This window comes from Macrobrachium rosenbergii, chromosome 42 (assembly GCF_040412425.1).
Source record: "Macrobrachium rosenbergii isolate ZJJX-2024 chromosome 42, ASM4041242v1, whole genome shotgun sequence".
Classification (NCBI taxonomy): Eukaryota; Metazoa; Arthropoda; class Malacostraca; order Decapoda; family Palaemonidae; genus Macrobrachium; species Macrobrachium rosenbergii.
In genome coordinates, this window is record NC_089782.1 from 15,032,497 (window position 1) to 15,058,708 (window position 26,212).

At 42.6% G+C, this 26,212-nt stretch overlaps 1 protein-coding gene across 1 annotated transcript in view; it reads right to left on the minus strand.

The window, feature by feature from the left end:
• Positions 1–3,836: 3,836 nt before the first annotated feature.
• LOC136827971 (X-linked retinitis pigmentosa GTPase regulator-like) overlaps positions 3,837–26,212 on the minus strand; it is a 33,391-nt gene continuing 11,015 nt past the window's right edge. Inside the window, exons 4-6 of the mRNA XM_067085550.1 lie at positions 14,959–15,021; positions 14,614–14,766; positions 3,837–3,966 (exon numbers count right to left, since the gene is read on the minus strand). Of these exons, the coding sequence (XP_066941651.1) occupies positions 3,929–3,966; positions 14,614–14,766; positions 14,959–15,021 (254 nt within the window). The 3' untranslated portion in view covers positions 3,837–3,928. The remainder of the gene's footprint in view (positions 3,967–14,613; positions 14,767–14,958; positions 15,022–26,212) is intronic.

Here is a 26,212-nt window from a genome sequence, read left to right on the forward strand (position 1 = left end):
TGTGAGTACACAATCCACTTTGATGCAGTGGCAAGCAGATGTTACTATCATCACAAATGTTTTTACTTCAACTCATCCCTTTGAAAGGTTAGTGTGATATGAGTTTGTCCCCTCTTATCTGTCCTGTGTTCTTTTTGCCTAGACTCCCATGATTTCCAGGGCTTTCCTACAGGTCTTTGTCCTGCTAAACTATATCTACTATCTACTGTTTTTCCAACCACCTTGTCCTCACCTTCACTCATCACATGTTCAAACCATCTCAGTCTTTTATCCAGTTCCAACATGATCCTCCCACTGTACTACAGCCCTTGATTTAACATTTTGTGATCACACCTTTTCTAAATTGTCAGTGCACATGCTTCTACTATATCAAGTAGTACAGGCCTTATACTGTATACTTATTTTAAATCTTTGCTCTCTCTACTAATGATAAATTTTTATTGAAAGGCTATTTTTATTTACCAGTAGTCTAGCTATCTCTCCATTTCATTCTTACTGCATCTACCCTCTTTCTTCATGATCTCTCAACTTATTCTTTGCAGTCAGTCCAATGCTTTACTAATTCTACGATCTGCCCATCTACCACAACACGGTTCTCAACACCCTTCTCATTTTCATTTACTCTTGTAATGCATTTTGGGCACTGAAAAATTCCTGCTCCATGTATGTTTTGTAATCCTGAGCATCTCCTGTCACAACATCTATCACATTCAGTACATAGAACAACAACAGCAACTAGGTTGCAACAATCCTGGTTGTACTGTTTCCTTTGCTTCCTTTTCAATTGCACCAGGAGCCTTGTTTTCCTCACATTGCTCTTATGCTGTCAATAAGTTACCTAAATTAAGCAGCTCCCACAGACCCCTTTCCTGCACTCCTTGTAGGTTCTACCATTAATATGATAAACAAAATGCTAATTTGTTCATCTTAATGTAAACCCATGGAAGAATAAGAATAAAGGTTAGAAAAGTTACAGCTGTGATTTTGTGTCATAAGACCTATCCAAGTAAAGAACTAAGAAAAGAGAAGAAGAGCAGAAGAGGTAAAAGTTTTTACAATAAAAACACAATTATCCCTTTAATGCCGACTGGACGTATTTTACGTCGACAAAAGTTGTCTGTCAGGTGCTGAGTGGATGTAAAATACATTGACAACAAAAAGTTTTTTTAAATATTCGCGGAAAAATACTTATAGGCCTCGTTTGCGAAAAATTTTAAATCACGCGCCTTGAGGGATGATGGGAGTTCACGGATTATACTGTTGTTTTGTTTACAAGCGTGACCCAGCTGCGCATGCGCGAATTTCTTTCTTCTCCCAAAAGAAAGCAACAGCTAACTCTGCTGAAAATCTCAGAAATTCTTTAGTCACTTTGTCGTAATTTTTGCACCATTTTCTATTAGCCGTTACATAAAGTTTTGTATATGAAAATGTGCACAATTTCATGTAAAATACAACAAAAAATAACTCATGGTTGTAGCTTTTATCAATTTTGACATATTTTCATATAAATTACGATAAGTGCCAAAATTTCAACCTTCGCTCAAATTTGACTTGACCGAAATGGTCGAAAAATGCAGTTGTAAGCTAAAACCCTTACATTCTAGTAATATTCAATCATTTATCTTCATTTTGCAACAAACGAGAAGTCTCTAGCATAATATTTCGATTTATGGTGAATTTTAAAAAAAAAACTTTTTCCTTACATCCATGCTAACTCTGCTGAAAATCTCAGAAATTCTTTAGTCACTTTGTCGTAATTTTTGAACCGTTTTCTATTTGCCGTTATATAAAGTTTTATATATGAAAATGTGTGCAATTTCATGTAGAATACAACAAAAACTAACTCATGGTTGTAGCTTTTATCAGTTTTGAAATATTTTCATATAAATCACGGTAAGTGGCAAAATTTCAACCTTTGGTCAACTTTGACTTGACTGAAATGGTCGAAAAATGCAACTGAAAGCTAAAACTCTTACATTCTAGTAATATTCAATCATGTACCTTCATTTTGCAACAAACGAGAAGTCTCTAGCACAATATTTCGATTTATGGTGAATTTTTGAAAAAAAACTTTTTCCTTAACTCCACGCGCACTAACTCTGCTGAAAATCTCATAATTTCTTTAAGTCACTTTGTTGTAATTTTTGCACCATTTTATATTAGCCATCACATAACGTTTTATACATGAAAATGTGTGCAATTTCATGTAGAATACAAAAAAAATAACTCATGGTTGTAGCTTTTATCAGTTTTGAAATATTTTCATATAAATCACAATAAATATAAAAAATTCTACCTTTGGTCAACTTTAACTCGACCGAAATGGTTGAAAACTGCAATTGTAAGCTACAACTCTTACATTCTAGTAATAGTCAATCATTTACCTTCATTTTGCAAATGAACGGAAGTCTCTAGCACAATATTTCGATTTATGGTGAATTTTGAAAAAAAAAATTTTTTATGTCTGCATGTTACAAATTCATGCATCACTTTGTGATAATATTTTCTCTGTGTTGCTTTCATCGTTTTACAATTTGTTATATACCAAAATCATCGCAATTTAGTGTACAATACAACGGAAAAAAAATAACTCATTAGCTTTAACCGTTTTGCTCACAGCGCGATTTGTATATAATTATATATGAAATTTTTTTTTGCGCCATCATATATTCCAATATTTATATATGATATTTTTTTTCATTTCTGATGGTTGCATATTAAACCTCAGGCAATGAGAAAAAAAGGAGCCAAAAATGAACTCTTAATCTTAAAAAAGGATTTTGACAAAGGAAAAATCTATTTCTGGGGAGGGGCCCGTGTCACCCGGTGAAATAATCCATTCAGCACTTATTTCTAGGTAATTCTGTTGCTAGATACCAGAGAAAAGCTAAATGTAAAGCTGGGGTTACTATCCCCAGAGCGAGCTCCAAGAAATGGAGTCGTATATGTTAAAGGGTGAGAGCGTCACAATCACAGGACCCTGCCCTATAAAGATTCCCAATGTCAAAAGTCCCAACGAGAGTGGTGCCGATACAAGCCCGTGCACCACTCGCGGACTGTACACAAGGCAACACTAATCGCATTCCATGTTAGCACGCACCCCACTAGAATGATGTTTACCATGGGAGGGAGAGAATGAAAAACAGTGGAGGGTCACTGGGTAACACGGGCCCCTCCCAGAAATAGATTTTTCCTTTGTCAAAATCCTTTTCTGGATCGGGGTCCCGTGTCAGCCGGTGAAATAATAACAGAGAAATAAATATCATTCTTATGCTATTAAAGACTTTAAATAGAGATGTTGAAAACTAGGGGGGAATTCCACCCTGAACATTAGAAAGAGAATTCCACCCTAAACATTAGTAAGGTCCTCTAAATTCATGTAATGAAAATAATGTAAGTGGCCACCGGCTAAGATCATGAGCTTTAGAATTGAATCTGAACAGGCTTGTATTAAGAAAATACTTTCTGCCTAATAGCAGACACAATGAGCATGCTGTGATTTTTTAAAAAAACTTTCTTTCCTCTTCGGCGCTAACTCTCAAACTCTGCCGGCATACGGCAGACACTTTTGTGAATAGAGGCTCTGTGTTTAAGGGTTAATAATTAACCTAATTCTGTACGAGAATATACCCACATCACACCAAATCAAGAGAGATGAATGAAGACATTCCACTGTGCAGGTGCCACTTGAATCCAGTGTGCTGTGAACTGACTACCCAACTTCCATCTGAAGAGTGAAAGGAAGGGAAGAGGGCACTAGAAATTATGATTAATGGTTTGAAAAGAAAAATGTTTTATTGTAAAAACTTTATTACAAATCCATGAATCATAAATGTCCTGAATTACAATTAAGGAGGAAGATGAGCTCTTCAAGAGAAAGGCAGGCGTAGCAGCAGAAAATTCAATCCTTTTAGGCTGGGACTGGAAATCAACCTTGAAACTGTGGGTGTTCTGTAAGTAGTGGAACTGTAATGAAAGAAAAAGCACAGGAAGCATAAAGACTGAAATTTCAGGAAACCATGCCTCTTTTGTGCCAAGTACGAAGGAAAGGTCATGAAGCAAGTGAGTATGAATGACCCATGTCCCTCCCAACATACAAGTGAAATACATGGCCTTTCACAACAGTAAGTCACACCAAATAAACATAAAAGAATTTATGAGAAACATCATGGCAGAGATCTACAAATTATACTTATAAGCCCGGGAGGAGGAAAGGGCTTGTTCAAAATGAGCTTTGATCATGAGCAGCAAAAGGTTTGTTTCTGAAAAGTCCACGTAAGTCTGTAAAATGAATTTCAGCAGCCAATAAGAAATAGAATTTCCAGAAACAGGGCAATTCTGACAACTTATGTTCAAGAACAAGATGAGAAGGAGAAGCTCAAAAGGGTTCCATTTTGTGGAGATATGACTTGAGGGCTCTCACAAGACACAGAAGAAAGTCTTAGGGGGAAGATAAATGCATAAGGACTGCAAAGGAATTGGAGAGTGAGCCGACTTTGCTGGAAGGCTGAGTCTTGGATGTGAACTTCAAAATCAACACACATAAAGATGTAGCAACTCTGGGTGACTGTGTAACCAGTGAAAGTGGGGCTGTTTCAGAAAAAACCTCTAAGCAGGAAGAGATCAGGGATAATCCATGATGAACTCCAGAGGGTCAAGGAAGCATCTCCACTGTAACTAAAGCAGAGCGATGGGTGTCTTCTAGGAGTTCATCAACATCCGAAACTTCACTAGGACCTATCTCTGCAATCTGAATGGCAGTCAAGTGTAGTCATCAAGCCCATCCCATGGCTGAGTATAGGGTCTATTGCCCAAGCTGCTGGGTCCAGCTGCAGAGAATAGCAGGGTGGTTCTCTGACATTCTACAATGTGGGAAATAGATCTAGCCAGGGGTACCCTACACCTTTCACAAAGCCATGTGAAGGGACCACTCTGACAGAGGAATCCAATGGGCCCAGCTGCAGTGTCTCTTCAACTCCCTCCTTGAAGAAACCAACTCGAACCAGTTGTCCAAGACAAAGCCACAGGACCAGAGAATGGACCACCACTAGACCAAAAGCAAAGGGCCTGGAACTTGAGCACTTCACTCCATCAAAGAAAACTAAGATACTTCCTGGAGAGCTAGTGAGTTAGAACATGGAAATACATTTACCCATGTCTATCCAAGCTAGAAAGTCCCCTCTATGGACAGCTTTCCAGGCAAATTCCATTCCTCTCCATGCAAATGTGAGTCAAAGAAACTCACTGAGCAGGCAGAGACCTGTAATCAACTTCCACTTTGTCAGAGATATTTGGGCAAAGGAGAGCCAAGTGTAGAATTTTGGTAACTTCAAAGAATCCTCTCAATGTTGCCCTTCTATATGGAGGACACTCAGCCATCATAAACCAGCCTCTTCACCAGTCTGGAGTGGTAAGAGTCAAAAGCGACCAAACAAGACAGGGTGTGCATGTGTGCTGTCAAGGAACAGTAGGCAGTAACCATAGCAGGGAGACTCCAGCACCCAAGGCTCCATGCTGATGGACTTTCAGCCCCCAAAACTTATGCAGATAGGCCCAAACAAGGAGAGGGTATCTCAAAGAGGATGACAGGGCTTCATCTATGCTGGGTTTCTCTAACTGAGGATTTGGATATGGGCTTGCCTAGCTGCCTTAGGAATAAAAGTGCAATTTGGGACTATGGGGTGAAGAAGTAGAGCAATGCTGTGTGATGAAAATGGACAAGACCTTTGAGGGATATAAGACAACTGTCAATGACATAGTGGGGCAGTTCAAGGCAACTTGGGTTGGGAAGCAAAACAGGCAGATGAGGAAGATAGGTCTGATGCACCTAAGTTGATGATCATGGCTGTGTAGGCAGTGGAGGTAATCTTATCTCTTAACTTCTGGACTAGGTCTTCTAGGAGAGATCAGGAACAATGGGATCAAAGAATCACAGAGAGCAAGGATCTGCCATAGAAGGCCTCAAAGGTCCTGAGAGGTCGCATTTCTTTTCCTCATCATAATATTCACTAACAAGCAGTACATATAGCAAATATTCAGCAATGATGCACGCCCTAAGGAGAGACATGTCAATGTGCCTTAGATGCATCCAAGGCAGAAAGTGAATAATCAAGTTTGACTCTATAACATTTTCTGTGTTTCTGATCAGAAGGGCAATGACGCCTGGGGCTCATGAGTTATGTGACCTCTGCTAGACCCGTGAGACACAATGCAAAGAAAAATATCTTTATAGATGAAACTGAGAGACTTGGCCAGCAGAAGCTTGAAGATCTTGAAACCCAAAATGGGCAGTCCCCGGTTTACGACAGGTCCGGCTTATGACGTTCCGAGGTTACGAAGCTTTTCAAATATATTCATCAGAAATTATTTCCCGGATTACGACGCATGTTCCGGGGTTACGATGTGTCATACGCCGATCCAACAGAAGAAATATGGCTCCAAAATGGTAGAATAATAAAAATTTGGAGTTTTTTTTATGAAAAACTCAATAAAAATGCAGTTTACATTTTTTCAATACACCCAAAGCATTAAAACTAAGGTTTTCTTAGGATTTTTGACGATTTTCAACGATTTTTCGGTTTACAACGATTTTCGGTTTACAACGTGGCGTAAAAACAGAACCCCTGTCGTAAACCGGGGACTGCCTGTACAGTACTAGTCTCATTACAGAGATCAGCTACTGAAGTTTTGTGCAAAGATCCAGCTGGTCGGTCATTGTCAAAGTTGCCACCAGAATACTTTAAGACCTCCCATAATGGGAGTGAAATTACAGATAGCTCATAAATCCTGTGCAATTTCCTCACCTCAGTTGTCTATCTGCATTATATTGCCTCAAATGGAGTCAAACCTCACTTTTGTGGTAGGTTGTTGAGGAACTGGGTAGTTGAGAAACAGAAGTAAATCCAGAGAGGTTAGAGTTAGAGAAAGTAGTTGGATTGTATTCATAGTCAGTGTCAGGATTCACAGAGGGGCAAGTCGGAGACTTGTAAAAAGCCACAAGAGTCACGGGAAGAGGTAGCAGATGAAGAGATAATCAGACAATTAAAAAACACATGGTCATGAGCAGCAAGAAGCAAACTGATGAAAGCACATTAAGTGCTCAACGGATGATGATAGGATGTTGAGGTGTGAATGGAATTGGAAGAACAAACAGTTACAGATGTAAGCAGGAAGGAATAGTCAAGTACACAGTAGAAGCCAAGTACATGGGACAGGTGAAGTGTATGGAAATGCTCAAGTGCATGGGGTCACTTGCATGCAAGGTAATGTAACAGGACTGTGGTAAAGCTGGGACAATGAAGTAAGCCAGAACAGGGCAGTAATCAAAATAAAGAAGGTATGCAAATGAAAGGAAGTCAAAAAGAACAGAGCGTAGGAGGCAAAATGCAAGGCAGTGATCAACTCTTTCATGGAGGAATTTACTGTAGCAAGAAACTGGCTTTAGACCAGAGAAGAAACCTTCATCTTGAGCTTAGCCAGGAAATAATCATCATCTGTAAAAATCAAATCCACTGACAACCAAGGCACTACAGGAGCTGCAGGAGCAAAAGCTGAAACTGCAAGTGTGGCATACAAGATAAGCAGGTCTCTCCCAAAGGTGATACGGAAAACATCAGATAGCAACATCTGCGGGGGGGGGAGAAAATTCCTCAGGTGAACAAACCATGGGAGTCAAGACTAGAATGGAATGGAATGGAATATAAAATTTAGGCCAAAGGTCAAGCACTGGGACCTGTGAGGTCATTCAGCACTGAAAGGAAAATTGAAAGTAAAGAGGGTTTTAAAGATGCAACAGGAGGAAAACCTTACAGTTGCACTATGAAACAATTGTTAAGGGAGGGTGGAAAATAAGTTGGTAGAAAGAGAATATGAAAGGAGGTATAGTAAAAGGAATATATGGGGTAGCAACTTGGGGCCACAGGGACTCTGCAAAGAACTTAGGTAATGCCTACAGTGCACAGTGTGAGGTGTACTGATGGCACTATCCCCCTACAGGGGTCAAGAAAGGAGAAGACCTAAGTCTCTCATATTGGCCACGCTTGACATTAGAGGGATGCATGGCAGAGGAAGATGCTTCATCTGAAGACAACCACAGTTTTATAGCTGTGGTCATGAGGCAATGGGAAGAAGCCATGTCCAATGACTTGCCTACATTAAAAGCCAAAGTATGATATATGTAAGCACGCCATCGGAAGTATTCATACTACTAATGCAAAGACCAGTCCTTAAGCAGTGTTCTTCAAATCAGAACACTGCTGGCCCCTACATGAAAGACACTACAAATGGAGGTCCTTATTCAATGACAACAAACAAGTGCTTCAGGACTTAACCTTCTTACCTCCACACATACCCTGTGGCTTAATTAATACATCAAATTCAAAACACACTTTATTAAAATTGAACTATTTAACACAAGTCCATAAAAAATATAGCAAGTAACTACACCTGTGAAAGAAAGGAGAACATAACTTCAGCCAGACTGTGGTAAAAGAAACAGCAAACACAATTACTGTACTGGGTAATCATATTGCCTAATAAGGGTTAGGAAAGGGTAAAACAGAAAGATTATGTTACCCCAACCATTACACTTGGCAAAGAGAACCCCAGCAAAAAATTACATGATGAAAAGAATTTCTGGAACCTGAAAATGACAGAATTTTATAGATAATCAATGACACTTACTGCATGGCACTGAAAATGGGAGGTGGAAATACTCACCACAACTTGCAATGGCATGTTGGTTGCCAGTCTCCTGTAGAGACCACATCCCTGCCACTTCCAAGTCTCCTAAGATTACTCCCCAACCCAGATCCGATGTGTCGGAGAACAATGTTAGGTTTGGGTTCGGTTGAAGTAGAGATTTTCCTACAAGAAATCCCCCTTCTTCGAGCCACCACTGAAGATCTTTTATTTCCAGTGTGATGGGGGAAGATGAATGAGTCCGGAAGAGTCTTCCTACTCCAATTGGCCTTTAGGAAGAATTATAAAAGTCTAGCATGTAGTCTCCCTAATGGCACAAACATCTTGATGGAAGAGAGAGTTCCTAAAAGGCTCTTCCAATCGTTGGCAGAGCAGGACTGGAGATCTAGAAAGTGACGGATTTTCTGGATGCACGACTGTATTAAAGCCCGAAAACTCCAAGAGTCTATCTTCATCCCTAAATAGACTAATGACTGAGTAGAAACTAACTGGGACTTCTCTTGGTTAATTAGAATGCCCAAATCCTGGGCTACCTGAAGAGTTTTCAGAAGGTCCTCCGTATTTTTCTTTTTGGATGACAACTGCAGGAGCCAGTCGTCCAGGTAAAGGCATACCATAACACCCATTAGGTGGAGCCATTGCATTAGTGGGGCAAGGACTCAGGTGAAGACTTGAGAGGCTGTGGACAACCCGAAGCACAGAGCCCACAATTGGAAGACCTTGTCCTGGAACACAAACTTTGGATATTTCCTGGAATCCCGGTATATTGGGATACGAAAGTAAGCATCCTTCATGTCTATAGATACCATCCAATCTCCTTGACAAATTGCAGCGAGAACTGAGTGGCTTGTCTACATTTTGAACTTCGTTGTTTGGACAAAGAAGTTCAGAGTGCTTACGTCCAAGACAGGTCTCCAGCCTCCTGATGACTTGGGAACTACAAATAAACAGTAGTAAAACCCCTCCGAGGATAAGTCTTCCACCACTTCTATCACTCTTTTCTTGAGAAGAGCTGAAACCTCCTTGGAGAGGGCCAAAAACCTCTCTGAGCCTTCTGAGTACACCTCCAAGACAATGGGAGATGTCAAAGGAGGTCTCTCTTCGAAGGGTACCGAATACCCTTCTTTGAGTGCTTGTAGTACCCGCGGTTCCACGGATCTGGCTTCCCACTTCTTCCAAAACTGAAGGAATCCACAGTTCCACGGATCTGGCTTCCAGACACTTCTTCCAAAAAAGCTGAAGGAATCTGGTTAAGAGAAACCGCCAAAGAACTGTTCACAGGGTACAGAGGACTGGCTTCCTCACTTGCTGACTGTTCTAGAATGGCAGGTCTTGAAGTAGATGTCTTATTGACAGGTCAGACAGATCTAGGGTTCAAGCGTGGATGAGATTGTGCTCATCCTCCTCCGCCTCGAAAGAGCAGAGGTTGAAGGGGAGAGAAAGGTCTAAGGTTAAAAGAAACCGCCAAAGAACTGTTCGAATCCTTCAGTCGCTTGGCTGATTGTGCCGGTAGGTTATGGATTACTTTCTTTTGGGGTTCCAATGTTGACTAACAGCTCCACAGATGTAACTCGAAAAATAATTCAAAAGGAAAAGACTGTTCTTCTATCCAATGGGGCAAAAAGAAGAGAAGATCTTTGTGAAGGAACAAAGATCACTCCTTTAGTGGTGAAGGAGCACCACAAACATGGGGTGCTCCCCCGCTTTTATCTTGAGCATGCCCACTGAAAAGAGTGCAGCTAATTCCTGGGCTCCATCTCTTACAGCCTTATTGGCACAGGTAAGTACCCCAAGCCAATGTGCCTCAAAATTTTCCTGTAGTGAAGAGCTACAAGAGGACTCTTGGTCCCTATGGTGCTTATAAGGGATCGAAGGGTTCTGATTCTCCATCATATGCCTTTTCAATGGCCTGGAGGACTCATGCCAGCTGTGTCTTTTAGGCTCATTAGAGTCTAACCCACTGGAAGACAAAGTGTGATCCACTTGGAAACCTTTCCAGCACTTATGCACTGAAACCTGGGAAATACCGACAGGTTCGGTTGAGGGAGCAACTACTCGTGGGCAAACCCCACCGACCTCCCTTGGACTTATGGTTTGCCTCCTCCCAGGAGCAGGGGAGTCTGGCAGGGGCCTCCGTCTAGGAGCATCAGTGGGGTGAGTAGCCATCCCCTCCACTGACACAACACTTGCACTAACACTTGCACCGGGTTCACCACTTGCTTTGTCCAAAAGGACTCTCACTGAAGCTCCTATTTGAGCAACTGTATTAACTAACACGTCAAATTTATTGTCAATCCAGGCTTCGAGACTGGCAATGGCACTAGCTTCAGCGGGATGGGAGCCAGGTAACGGAGTAGAAGGGAGTGCAAGAGAACTAGGAATAGGAGAACAAGCAGTGACATGAGTCGAAAGGACCCGTTCAGGAGTAGAAGACAGTGAAGATCTAGCCTCGGCTCTAGCGGCCGCCTTTCTCTGTCCAGCTTTTTCTAGTTTGTCTATATGAGCGGTCAAAATTCTCCATTTAACTTCATCCCAGTTACTAAACTCCTCACACATCAAGTCAGGAGAACAAATTTGTCCTCAGCAATGAAAACAAATAAGAGTGAGAGTCATATTTAGAGGAAGTCAACCTGGTATTACAGCCTTTGCTACAATACTGGTTACTTGACACACTTGAGTCTGAAATAATAAGTCAAATTCCACAAAAAATTTCAAACTAAGCTTAACTAGACTAAAAAAAACATAGCACGGAGGCTACCAAAGTACAGAATACTTCACCAAATCCTCTGGTAACTAGCAAAACCATCCGGTGAACAATCCTGATCATCAAAACAAAGCTGCTTAACAACTGATATATGGTCATTGAGCAGCAGAAATGAACTGAGGTCTTCAGCTATGTTGTACCTATACTTCCCTGGAAGTGGGCAGGGCACTTACCTACACCAGAACACAAGAACGCTACCACGAATTTCAAATCTAAAGCTGCCGTTAAAGTAGAAACTAATAGCTATATAATTACTTGGTAAATTACATATATAAAAATAAATGTAAAACACTAATTGTGACTGACCTATGAAGCATGAGGCATGGATGTGTTTAAGGGGCGAGTGCGTTCATCAGCTGAGCACATTTTATTCAGCTGTACTGCTAGCCTGCTTTGTACCTAATATACAGTACTGTTGTTTGCTAAATCTAAGGTGCTTATATTAGTTCTATGCAATGGTTAAAGTTTTGCAATGTACTGCTGGTCTGCTTTAAACATTACTATAAATACAGAAAAACTCTCCTGAACAAGTTCCACTGAAATTGGGGTAAATTTTATATGCCATCAAATGTGGTACATACCCCACTTAACATTGGGCATTAAGTTGAAGTGAATAAAATAGCACAAAATAAATCAAGGCCTGAAAATGGTTTTTCTATGAGTGGCACATCATGGAACGCTAAGAGCATTTTGTTAGTCCTGGGAAGTCCAGGCAATATATCCACACCCAACGAAGGTGCCAGAAGAATGAATAGATGCTTAACAAAATGCTGGTGTTCACTGGTACATGTGCAATGAGTACAGTCATACCCTGAACTTATGCGAGGTTGGGTTCCAGAATCCCTCGCACACGGTGAATTTTTGCGTAAGTTTGGCACGGTCCCTAAAAATGCTAATAAATGCTTATTTATAAAGTTTAAACACTAAATATGACTCTAATCATGCTCCAAAATCATTAAGTTAACTTTTAAATGAAATTAAAGTTACTGTATTTTCATTTAAAAGTTAGCTTAATACATTACCCTTAAAAAAATAAATTGTTGACATAAAAATATAGAGTTGGAAGAGAATTTCTGTCTCTCTCCCCTTCCGACCGATCTATTTTTAGAAGTCTCCTCAACCTCTTTTTAATAACTACTTTATTCTATGTCTCTTTCTCTTTGTTCTGAAATGCTTTCTCATGAACAAACAGTGTTTTTTATTTGGACTATTACAACTCTTAGTTATTATGTCTCCATGTTTTAGAACATATTTGCCACACTAGTGCATTTACACTTCATAGACGGCAGAGGTAAAATTAGATCAATTTAAACTATCTACTGCACAGGCAAAGACGTACAGAGAAATAAGTTGTAAAAATGTGTGAGCGCTTACGTTAGATATCACAAGATGGAAATTCAGTATTGAACTAACTTTTAAATTAAATTAAAGTTACAGTAATTTCATTTAAAAGTTAGCTTAATACATTACCCTTAAAAAAAGAAATAAGTGGTTAACATAAGGATATAGGAGAGTGTGAAGATTAGTATACTATTTCTCTCTCCCCACATTCCACCGATCTATTTTTAGAAGTCTTCTCAACCTCGTTTTTAAAAACTCCTTTATTCTCTCTCTTTCTCTTTGTTCTGAAATGCTCTATGTCTCTGTGTTTTATAATGGCACATTTACAGTTTGTAAATGGATGGTACAGGTAAAATTAGATAATTTTAAAATTATCTACTGTACAGTTAAAGACATACAGAGAAACAGTAATATGTAGGTTGCACTAACTACGAACGAGAGAGAGAGAGAGAGAGAGAGAGAGAGAGAGAGAGAGAGGGAGATAACAGTTGTCCTTACTTAAGAGAGTTAAATTTTTATGAATTATTACAGAGAGAGAGAGAGAGAGAGAGAGAGAGAGAGAGAGAGAGAGAGAGAGAGAGAGAGAGAGAGAGAGAATTACAAGAAACCTTTGACCACTAATCAGCAACACTACCCCTTCTTGTCATGTTAAAGTGACATGTCTGACAGCTTTTTGCCTTCGAGCTTCTTACAGAAGATGAGGGAAAAATATTTATTTGTTTAAAATATGTATCACATAAGAATTTTGTAATCACAGTTATATTATCATTATTATTATTATTATCATATTATTATTATTTGAAAATTAGTACTTATTATTGGGTAAAAAATTTATTCATCATACAAAACAAATAAACATACATGTACCATAAAAATTCTCTCATCTCAGTAAAAAAAGAGAGAGAGAAATTATTACTTTTATTATTTAATGTTGTTTAATTTACACATAAAAGCTTGAAAACTTATAAATTACATAAAAAATTGAACATAACACTTTTGCAAGATTTCTCAGTATTCGCAAATGTTCGTGTGTCTATGGAACTCGTGTATGATAATTAGTTAGGTTCCAATGAAAATTTTGTGTATCTGTGAATTCACGCAACTCAAATCGCGCAAGTTCGGGGTATTACTGTAGCTTTTTTCAAAATCACTTGAGTTGGTGTCCCTAGGTATGTTTCACACATACCAGTCACTTCAACATGCTCTTTGTTTCATCATATTATTATTCCTTCCAAAACAAATTAAACCAATAACTGTTTTTCATAGAGTGAATACTTTCATAAATGAAGCTATTTTGTATCAGACTTTCACGGGATGCCTTCATATCTATTTCGATTACTGTGAATCCTAAATTTCAAAAATACTCAAAAAGTCTAAGCTTCAATAATCCCAGGATTCATGAAGGACTAGGTTAAAAGAAACACATTTACCTTATACTGTACTACTTTATAGTACAGGCAGTCCCCGGTTATCGGCAGGGGTTCCGTTCCAACAGCGTGACGATAAGCGAAAATCGCCAATAACCGAAAATCGGCAATTTTCTGTGCTTATTGGCTTAACAGCACCGATAACTGGAGATCGGCACCTCTGTTGGGTATGTATCAGCACCCATACCCGATTATCAGCGCTGATAAGTGGAAATCGGCAATTTTCGGCACCAAAAATCGCCAAAAATTGCCAATTTTCGTTGCTAGACAAGCACCGTAAACCAGATTGCCGATAACCGGTGACTGCCTGTAGTATAAGATCCATAACATAAGATCCAGAGAGAAAATTTTAATGCAACAGAAGGAACTATTTTTACCTACCAGTCAACAGAGCAGAATGAGTGCTCCCTGCTACCAAAGCAGTGACTGGAATATCCATTTCCAGAATTAGGATAGGGGAGTGACGGTCCTCAAGATCTTCTGTCCCAAGCTGACCATCCTCATTGTGACCCCAAGCGTACACACTCCCAGAAGCTGCATGATTTCAGAAAAAATTAAAATACAGTATGTAAAAATTCTTATTCTTCAGAGCTCCAGAAAAATACTATACAGTGTTAGAATTAGTATTTGGATTGCACTTGATAGCATACAACTGACTAAAGTAAAAGGTTTTACTCATATTAACCAACATATTCCTTTCTACAAGTAAAGTTAAAGAATACTAACCACATGAAACAATGGTATGCGCTCTGCCACATGCTGCATGCTTGACTTTCTCAGGTTTCAGGGCTGCAAAAGATGAAAGACCCCATGTACAGTACAGTAGTTCTACTGTACATTTCATGTATGAAAAATACTGTATACCTAAACACCTCATAAAGTATGACATCTTCTGAAAAAGATAACATGCTCATTTCCTAAGAATTGCCATCTGTGCATAGAAAAACTGACTTCATGCAGCAGAAGAAATCAAGGTACTGTCAGAAATTTACAAACTGTCCTCCACTTTACAGAATGATTCCTTTAACATAGAGAATAATCACAATCAATGACCCTCCTTACTCTATTAATCCTCCTGCATGGAGAATACAGTAATCACATTCAATGGCCCTCCTTATTCTATTGATCCTTCTGTGTAAAATTCAATAAGTATTCCTATAATTATTATTGTCTGAATAGCAAAGACAGCCTAGAGGTAATGAACTAAACATTTAACTAATACAAAATCTTAAACAAGAAAATGAAGCGCAAAGTAATATACTGTACCTGGTATATGATATGTATGATAGAATCACAATATCACTTAAAAATACTAGTCATTTTTGTTGGACCAAGTGCATTAGTATGTAGCATTATGTTCCAACACTAAAATAATGATTTTTATGACAAAATCAATTTTTTAGGTGCTGTACTTACCCTCTATCATTTGTTTTATCTGCAACTGCTGCACTTGGCTTAGGTCTCATAGATACCACCACTGTTTAGAGGGTGGGGGTAAGACAGCGAATGCTTTAGTCATCATTCTTCTCGTAATCTCTTAAAAGGGGATGAGGGCAGATCTCAATGACAGAGGGTAAGTACCTAAAAATTTTAATTTATCATAAAAATCATTATTTTTTAGGTGAAACTTACCCTCTATCATTTGCTGGCTCCAACATTGAGTTCTGGAGGAGGGTATAAGATTTCCCTCTACTGTAACCAAATTAGGTATCAGACTTTAGAAATATCCTTATCACTCCTCAACTGATGAATGCAATCCCATGGCAAGTACTTCATCAGGAGAGGTCCATTACTGAAGGAGGTGGAACATGGACCCTGAATATAGTCATTGGATGAGATTGTGCAGAATAAGTTAGGCCACTGTGGCTCAAGCCTGCAGGGCTGATGGGAGCTAAAACCACAACTAAGCATGATCCCTAAAGAGTTACCACCTACCTAATTGAATTGCTGTGGCACCTCACACCCAAAACAACAACAACAATTTGCATGAAAAGGCGGTCCTTAATCAGCTCAGGGTAACTTTCTCCAATAAGGAGCAATACCTCTGCAACACAAGTCCAACATTACTTGCCTAATGAGCTTTGTTTGCCCTTACCTAAGAGAAACAAAGCCAATACATAAAAGTATAATACAGTAATAATAACAAAAGTAGAGTAAGATATTACTGTACCATGTGCAAACTCCAATACATATGGTTCCCCACTTACCCAGGATGGGAAAAGACTAGGAGAAATCTCCCCTGCTGAAACTATAAGTGCTAGTGTACAGCAGTCTTCCTACTGGATTTTCATGACCCTCCAGTAGTTTGAAGTGAACACTGTGCCACCAAAACTTAACAGTTTTAGAGAGAGGTGCTGATGAAAACTAACAGATGTAGCTACTGCTCTGATATCATGTACTTTCACCTTCAAAAAAAGGAAATCCTCTGGAGACAATGCATAGTGTGCTTCCAGGATTGAGGATTAGTCTCAGACATAGGAACCTCATGATTCTTGACAGTGCATAGGTTCCTCCACTGCTTCCTTAATGATTAAGATGGAATGTATAAATCCTTAGAGCCCTAACATGGCATAAAGGTAGCTCTTCTTCCTCAGGAGTTAGAGTAACATGGCATAAAAGTAGCTCTTCTTCCTCAGGAGTTAGAGTTTCTAGAGAGGGGATAGATAAAACTCTTAGAAGAGTTTTGGCCTTGACATCATTCTTAGCACAAAAGGATGCCAAAAAATATAGTTCAGCTCCAGTACGTGAGCACTCTACTTACAATAATATCACTCGTAATTCACTTTCTCTTTTGGTCGAAGCCAAGGCCACCAGGAAGAGTGTCTAGGAAAGAGCATTGAGAGAAGCTTCTCTCTGGGGCTCAAAAGAAGGGTCTATAAGGTGTCTTAAGCCAATGACTAGGTTTCATAAAAGCAGCTTTAGCAGAACCTTCAGCATTCCAGCTGAAATGAGTGAATTGCTTTACTTATGTCAATCTCTTTTGAAATACCCTATCCAGAATGCCTTAATACATAAGCCAGCATGGATTTATGGCCTTTATGAAGGAAACACAAACCTTTGGCATCTCTCAGGGAGCGCAACAACTTTCTTACATTGTTAATGTTTGTGTGAAGACAGGCAATACCCATGGACTTGCACCCGGATCTAGACAGCTCCCACTGTACTGAACAAGAACTTTGTGGACTTTCCCTTTGCCACTGGGAAAGAGTCCCTATACAGCTTACAAAAGTCTATAGAGCTGAGGAGCTTGTCAACAGTTTCCATGCGATTAGATGAAGCATTTCGATATTACCGTGAAGCTTCCCTGTCCCAGACTAATGGGGCAGATTTGTCTATGGAGGTAATTGTCTGGGAACTTCTACTGACATTTCCAGAATGACTGGGAACCAATGCCTCCTTGGCCACCATAACACGATTAGAATCATAGTGGTGTTCCCAGTAGCCCTCAACTCTTGAGTATCCCCTTCAACAGTGGAAACATAGGGAGGGCATACACAAATAGGTTTGCTCATTCTTGAACCATAAAGTCTATTGCCCAGGCTTGAGGGTCTGGAACTGGGATACACAGCTGGAGACAATGATTCAGCTTCACTGCGAAGAGATCAATGAGGGGTTGGCCAAACACTCTCCAATTTGCCTAGCAAACTACAGAGTTACAGACAATGTGGGAGAGTACCTGTCCTGGACGATTTAAATGTCAACCAAAACATTCAGTCAACCAGGCACAAACTGGGCCTTATGGACAAATTCTTTTCCATTATGCAGAGGCTAAATCCTTGGTGATGGCTAACAAGGTTTCCAAATTCATGCCCCTTGCCTCCTTAGATAAATCAAAGAAGATACATCCAAGAAGACAGAAATTACTTTGGTGGACACCGCTCATCCAGGTCTTAAATCCCTTCTAGATTGCCAACAAACCCTTCCAGTTAATGTGAAGATTCGCTTCTACTGATGACCACACCCCTGAAGTGACTTGGTTCCCGATAACCACACCCCCATCATCATCTGAGGTGACTGAATACAGTGAGGGGTCTGGGCTTGGGGACTCTTATGGACTTTCCTGCAAGAAGCACTACTATGGACGTCCACCAATGAAGGGAAGGGATCAAATCTTGGCTCCATGGCTCCAACTCATTGTCTGGCCGAGTCTCTCTGTGTGCCAGTGCCTCTCAAGTGCAACTGAAGAGGTATCATCCAAAGTCAAACACTCATAACTAGTTTCTCCAGAGAAGACACGACCTAAGAGATACAACCAGCATTAGCTGGCATGCTCCATGAGGAAGGGAAATCTCTAACAGATGGTCAACTCTAGCTTGTGTAGGAAAACCTTGAAAAGGACTGAATCAATCACCATGCACAGATAGGTCACTCTTTGTGTAGGTTCCAGAGATGACTTGTGACTATTATTAGTAAGCCTATGGCTTTTTCTAAGCCCATTACAAGCTCTCTTGCCCTCAGGCAATCCTCCCTGGCCTTCGCAAAGATAATCCAGTCTTGCGGGTACAGAAGGATCTCTACTCCTAATAAGTTAAGCCATTCATGAAGGGGATAGCACCCTCATGAAAACTTGGGGTGCAGAACTCAGCCTGAAACAAAGAGCTTGACATTGATATATTTTTCCCCCAAACACAAAGAGTAGGAACTTCCTTGAAAGTTGGTGAATGGGGACACGAAAGTACACACCTTTCATGTCCTCTGTAATCATCTATGTACTGTCCCTTTCCCCACGGTTGTTAAAGACTGTGGAGGTTGACTCCATGAAAAAAAGGGGAACAGTTGGACTAAGGTTGAGCCTGGATATGTCCAGGACTGGCCTCCGACCTCCCATGGCCTTTGGAATTAAGAATAGCCTGTTGTCTTAAAGGAAGAACTGCGGATATCTATCTAAACACAACTGAACCAATTCCTTAAAACTAAGGGGACAGACTAAATGTTCCTCTTCCTGTAAAGGAGGCAAAGGAGAATGCTGTCAGAAAGAGACAGGTCTATAAGAGTCCTCTTCATCAGGGACAAAAGTAGCCCCAGTTCTCTACAGTTCTCACAATCCATCTGGCAGAAACATGAAAGTTGAAAGCTCCCTCACTGACACCTTCTGTGGACTCCCTGATGCCTTGGACAGACTCGCTGACGCCCGTGTGGACTCGCTGCTGGTCATGCAGCCTCACTGCTGGCCATGAAGACTAGCTGTCAGCTGTGTGGACTCACTGCCAAATGTGTGGACTTGCTGCTGGCCATGTGGACTTGCTGCCGGCCATGTGGACTTGCTGCCGGCCGCGTGGACTTGCTGCCAGCCATGTGGACTCTCTGCCAGCTGTGCAGACTTACCTGCCAGCCATGCAGACTTGCTGCCAGCTGTGTGGACTCACCTCCAACCATGCAGACTTGCTGCTGGCTATGTGGACTCACTGTCCACTGTGCGGACTCACTGCTGGCCATGTGGACTCACTGCTGGCTGTGTGGACCACTGGGCACACTTGCTACCAGCTATATACTAAAGACTCACTGCCGGCCATGTGGACTCGCTGCCAGCCATGTGGACTCGCTGCTGGCCATGCAGACTCACTGCTGGCTCTGTAGACTCGCTGCCAGCCATGTGGACTCACAGCCCAATGTGTGGACTAGTTGCCTGCTGTGCGGACTCACTACCGGCCTTGTGGACTCACTGCTGACAGTGTGGACTCACTAATACCTTCATTGTCCCTGCCAATGCACTAGACACATCTGATGCAAGACACTCAAACTGTTACACAAAAATTCAATCTAAATTAAACCGAGTCAATACCTGACTGCATAAATCTAACCTACTACCCTGAAATCACAATTTAAAAGTAAATTATATTTTTCCTAACTATACAAAACTGAGGTCCTTTACATTAGGAATTACAGTACTTATGGTGAAGCTGGACATGGCCATTAAACTCTTGAACAAGGTGGTCAGGTAGTAACTACCGTCAGGTAGGCGGGAATACCAGCCTTCCCAGACGTAAACATTCCAGTTTGCCTTTCGGTCCAGGTTCAGATTGAGGGGTGGCATGAGGCAGGCATAAAAATGTAATGTAAAGGACCTCAGATTTGTATAGTTAGGAAAAATACAATTTACTTAAAAAAATTGTGATTTGTTCTAACACAATATACAAATCATTGGTCCTTTACATTAGGAAGACATTCGTTGGAGGGAGGAATCTGAGTGAGTCTCTTGAACTGACTGGAGTTCTGCACATCTTGGCTACTCCTCCTGGTCGAAAGAGCCTCTGACATGTTGATCAGAGTGTAGGAGCTGCTAGATCAAATGTCAGATACTGGACCTTTTCACATGAGTGAGGAAACACAACTTATACCAAACAGACTGGGAAGAATCTAAGAGTTGGAGGCAGTAAGGAAAACCGGAGACAGAGCTTTCCGTATTGCCTTAATGCCAGAGTCTCCTTCCTCCCCTTGCTCGAGGAAGGAGCAGAATTGCTTCCGTGATTCTAGAAGAAAAGTAGAATGGGTGCTCGATGTGTAGTCTAACCGCATCAGACACCAGACCCAGCAAGTGTCAGTTCGAGTCCTATTCTCATCCCGAAGGAGGAGAAGTAGGAGGACGAGGAGGGAGGAGAGGCCAGTCACTCTCTGGATCCTTCTCACTTCCAGAACCAAACCTGAGGCGAGATGCTACTAGTCCTCTTGAAGGAGCTGGATAAGAAAATACAACTTGTTGAGCAGCCACCACAGGACCAAGGAAAAAAGGTTTCAAGGGCCTGTGGGCAAGACCGAAGGTAGAAGACAAGAGTGTGGCCTATGAGACCACATCTTGCTTCCAGACCGACAGAAACTTCCAGAATGCAAGGGATGGACCAAGCCATTGACTTCGTGAGCTCTTGGGTGGAAAGTACCAGTACTGTCGTTGCCAGCTGCTGAGCAACTCCTTCGATCACTTCACGAAGCCAGAAGAAAGATGTGTCCTTAGACACCTCTTCCTTGGGAGAGATAGTACTAGCGAAAACGTCGACGACATCCAGGTTAGGAATGTCAAGCCTTTTTGGAAAGTACCGCAGCTCCCTAATAGGACAAAGTAGCGACTGATCTGGATCGCTGATATAAAGTCCAAGGAGAAGGGGAACAAGAAGGACTCGTACCTGACAACAGATGCCGATGGATTCGAAGTCCACTTACGACATCCAAGAAGGAGTTGAGGTATTGATCCCCTTCCATCTTCTATGCCAAGGCAGGAGTGAGATGAGAGATGGCCCGAAGAGGGCACATCTCTGTCCGACAACTCTCGTAAGGGTATGGGCAAAGCATGGGACAGGAACCCTAAACAAGAGTCACATGCCACCCAGGGAACAATTCCCTGGGATAGCAAGACCGAAGAACCTTCTCAACAGTAGCTAAATCTCAACTGAGGAGAAAAAGGCTACTTCAGATAGAAGACTAGGTTGCAAGGGCCTACATTCTTCACAACTGAAAGGGAGAGAAGCAACCCTCAGTGGAGAAGACGAGAAGTCCAGACTTGAAGAGCGACTCTGACCCCTAAAAGAAGTTCCATCAATGACACCAACCAGTGAAGTCAGATCCAGTCCCTGGAACAATGTTGCAGAGGACTTCAAGAGATATCCAGCTATATCCGTTGCCGCTCGGCAAGAAAGCCTATGCTTGCAAGGAAACCTGGGAAGTCTCCCATTCCTGAACACAGGAGAACTCTTCTCAATGCCTCGGAAGCAGAGCTATCAGGTCGGGCAAAAGGCAAAGTCTACCAGCATTTGTCTGTAACTCGGGGTAAGCAATGCTTGTGAACCCCTAGCAAAACAGACAAATACGGAGGGAAAACGTACATATCGATGTTTCCCATAAAGACAGCATGTCTCACCATAGTGGCCCATCAGTCTGGTAAGAAGGAGCGAGAAAACTACTGACTTTGTTGTGCCAGGATGCAAACAGAAAGATGGTAGGGATCTCTCAGTAGAGCAGTCTCTTCATGAATTTATGTGAAGAAAAGAGTGAAGAGCATGTTCCATCCCGATCACTCAAACCCGAGGGTGAGCTCACTTACCAATACATCCCCACCAGGAATGTATCTGGCTAATTGAGCTATCGAGTGCGCAACAGAATACTCAAGTACCTGCCTATGTTGACAGATGAAACAGGAGGAAAAAATTATTCCCTCTCGTTTGCCGACGTATGCCACTACTGTGGTGTTGTTGTTCAACGAAACCACTGAGTGTCGCAAAACTCATCCTAAAATTCTTGGGAGGCCAAAAGGCTGCCTTGAGTTCAGGATGTTGATAAGAAGGTATCAATCATCTCGGTCACATACCTTCAAGACAAAGTCTTACAGGTGTGCATCTATTCCTCAATCGGTGAATCCAAGACTAGACACGACGTGAGGAGAATATGCAAGCATATTTGAAGGTTCCTTCAATCAAGCATTAGCCTAACTCCTTCCTCATACATCGAAGAGGAAAGAAGGATGGAGGAATGGAAGCAGACCTCCTCCATTCTCCACCATGGGGAAGCTTCTGCAAGATGACAGGATACCAAGATGATTAGCTCTAGCCAGGCTAGCATGTCCCAAATTAGGAGCACAGAAGAGGAAGCGAGATGGAAGTTTGATGAAAAGAATTGCCAAGACCCAACAGAAATAGATACTTCTCCTGAAGGAATCCATTCCCAGGTCTCGGCTATGCCGCTGCCAGGTCCAAAGACTTGACAAGTATCATTTCATCCAGGTATCAGCAGTAGAACTTCTGCCCAGTCGATACTTCTTCCTCTCTTCCCTTCTGCCCTCCTTCCTTATGGAAAAGAGGGTGGAAAGAGACAGTTATGCGCACTTTCCCAAAAGGGAAGAAGAGGGCTGTGTTTCCATGATCTTCTTCCAAAGCTTGGGACTTCTATGAGTCGAGGAGGCTGGCTTGAACTTTAGATCGAGCTGAGATGACTAAGACCCAAAGGTCTTGGCCATTGTCCAAATGACAAGGTAGTGCCCTGGTACGAACCTTGATTACAGTGGTATCTGGCAAATCTCTGATCTTTCAGAGATTTGCCAGAAAGGCAGAACCAAGTAAAGGTTCATTCCTAAGGGTCAAGCCAACTCGGGACTTACAAAACTGGAAATCCGAATTAGGACAAAGTCCTTCTTCTTAGCACCAGAATTGCCCACAGACTGCTGCCTGGTGTAGGAGGGCCCACCCCCCAGATAGGACCAGTCTCCAGAAGGCAGGGTTCTCTCCAGGAATGGTCGTATCCGAGGAGAGAAATCCTAAAAGTGAAGGATCGTGGATCCATCAGGAGACTGTCTGCAGGAAACCAAGAGGTATCCTCCAAGATCGCCACCTCTCGTTGCAGAAGAGAAACTCTTCATGGCAAGGAGAAGCAGAGAGAGAACCCAGTCCAGAAGAAGCAGAGTCAGAACAACCTGCAGTTGGCAAGACCCCTCTGAGGCAAGAAGAATTCGTACTCTGTCGAGGCGGGGGAGGAGTTTGATGTCTCAACCTGAATGAACTCCTTGTCTGAAGAAAAGTATTCATCTGGTCAAGAACGCTCTCGCAAGCAAGGACCATGGTGGCCCCTTAAACTCTCAGCCCCTTCAGGAACTGCAAAGGTCGTGAGTGATGAAGATTATTCATTGGGGAAGCCACGTACCTGTCCCGGGGATCCTCGCACTGATGAATCGGCGCGAAGTTCTCTGAGAAAACGAGGGCGATCACAACTTGAAGAGGAAGACCCTCGTTGCTTCCGAAGCGTGAAACTCCTGTACCTCTCTCCCTGGAGGGGAACCTTGACAGATCCCAAGAAACCCTCCTCGGCTACCTGGTTGTACTACGAGACAGTTAGGGGACCAACACCGAGAGCACGCCAGGCAGCCAAACTCCAAAGAACGGCAAATTCATCAGAGCTCTCTCTGTCCGTCTTGCGCCTCTCGGAACAACCGAGAGGAAAAGAGAACAGGTGAGGAGAAAAGTACCCCTACCTCTCCTGCCAGGAAGACCAGCAAGAGAGGTGAACCGTGAGCAATAATCAACCGAATGAGATGATTGCCACACGGGGGAAGAAGAGCACTTGTGCCATGGCAAAGTGCTTTCCTGGAAAGAGCAGAAAGTTCACTCGAACAGTGCAGAGAACCCAATTCAGAAAAACCGAGCGGAGCCAAGCCAAGCCTTGCCAAACTGAGCCAATCACGCAAACGCAATCCAGACTGAGTGTAAGTGTGGACTGAGGCAAACGCGGTGAGCTGAGCCAGTCTCATGAACACGACCAGGGGCTGGGCGGGGCAAGCAAGTGGAGAGTGGCAATCGCGTGAAAGCAATCAGAACTGGACAGAGCGGAACTCGTCTGCCGTGAGCTAGTGCTAATTTCCCAAACTCTAAACTCTTTCAAGGCCGAGTCCCCTCGAGAAGAAGGTTTGAAGGAGGAATTCTGTGTCCTATCCTGCATGCTTGAACTCTAAGGTTCAAGACACGAGGACAAAACCCAGACAAGTAACTGAAGCAGTTGGCAGGCAGTAGAGACACCTGGGTGTCTTGGCACTTTCTCTTGTCCTGTGCCTCTCACCAGGAGAGCACTCATGATTCAAAGAATTCAAGCGACCTATGAGACTCCCAAAAATCGAGAGCAGTTTCTTTCAGTTTCCTAAGAAATTGAAAGGAGCCAGGCATAGAACCAGTCTTAGAAGCACACTTCTAAGACTGGCAACAAGGCTGCAGCCTCTTGAGGCCGCGCTCTCGCGGCCCACGAAATGCGAGACCCCAGAGGAGAATGCAAATCAGTTCCCGCCTGAGGGCGGGAAGAGCTAACAAGAGAAAATTGCCTCCCAGAAGAGAGGCAGTCCCTCAGAAGTCCCACAGGACTCCCAAAGGGACCCTCTTCCCTGCTTTTTGTGGTGTTCGAACCGATAGGATCGAGAGACCAGGCTGGGAACCTTACCGAGCACTGGTAAGCACTCGGGGAGAGCTTGTAGTGCTGGCAGGAAGAGCCGAGGCACCTAGGTGCCTTGGCCCTTTCTCTAGTGCTGCTCCTGAACTGGGCCAAGGAGACTCTCCAGACCTGATCGGAATACAGGCAGTCCTCAGTTATCGGCGGGGTTCCATTCTGAGGGTATGATAACAGGAAATGGCTGTTAACTGAAAATCAGTGATTTTTGGGGCTTTTTTGGTGAGTTTTGGGGCTTATCGGCACCGAAAAACGCCGATTTTCAATTATCGGCGCCTCTGTTAGGTATGTATCGGCCCCAATACCCAATTATCAGCTCCGATAAGTGGAAATCGACAATTTTTGGCGTCGAAAATTACTGATTTTCGTCGCTAGACAAGCTCTGTAAAACCGGATAACCATTAACCGAGCCCGCCGTTAACTGGGGACTCTGCCTGTACTCGACATTCCACAGAATCTTGAGCACTTAGAGCAGCACCCGTCTTAGAGGCGGAACCTCTGGGACTGGGAACGGGAGCGCAAACAGGTCTGCATGCCTGTGGCTCCCAAAACACAAAACCCAGGGACATGCGAATCAGTTCCCGAATCCGAAGGTTGGGAAGAGCCAGTGAGAGACCCACTGCCTCCTCAGAAGGAGACAGTCCCTCAACACCCAAAGGATTTCAAGGGGGAAGAAGCAGCCTTCCTCTCCTTTGGCCGATGGAGGTCTATCCGGTTTCCTGGGACCCCCTCGAACCTCGGGAGAGGAAGGGAAGAGGCAGCAGAAGACGAAATCGAAGATAAGCTGAAGAAGGCGGCGGCTACCTCCACAAGGTGACATCCTTCACCTTCACTCCGACATCTTCTACAGGTTGGTGGACACGAAACATCGTAACCTTCAGGGCAGCTAGGCAGGATCACAATGGAAGCAGCCCAGGAATGACCCCCATGAGAAGCAGCAGGCGCGATCAGGACAGCTGATGCAGGAGCTATGGAAGCGGTTCAGAAGGTAGGAGCTACAGCAACAGCCACATATGTCACCAGCAGCAACAGGAGCAATCAGGATGGCTGCGGCAGGAGACCAGGAGGAGCC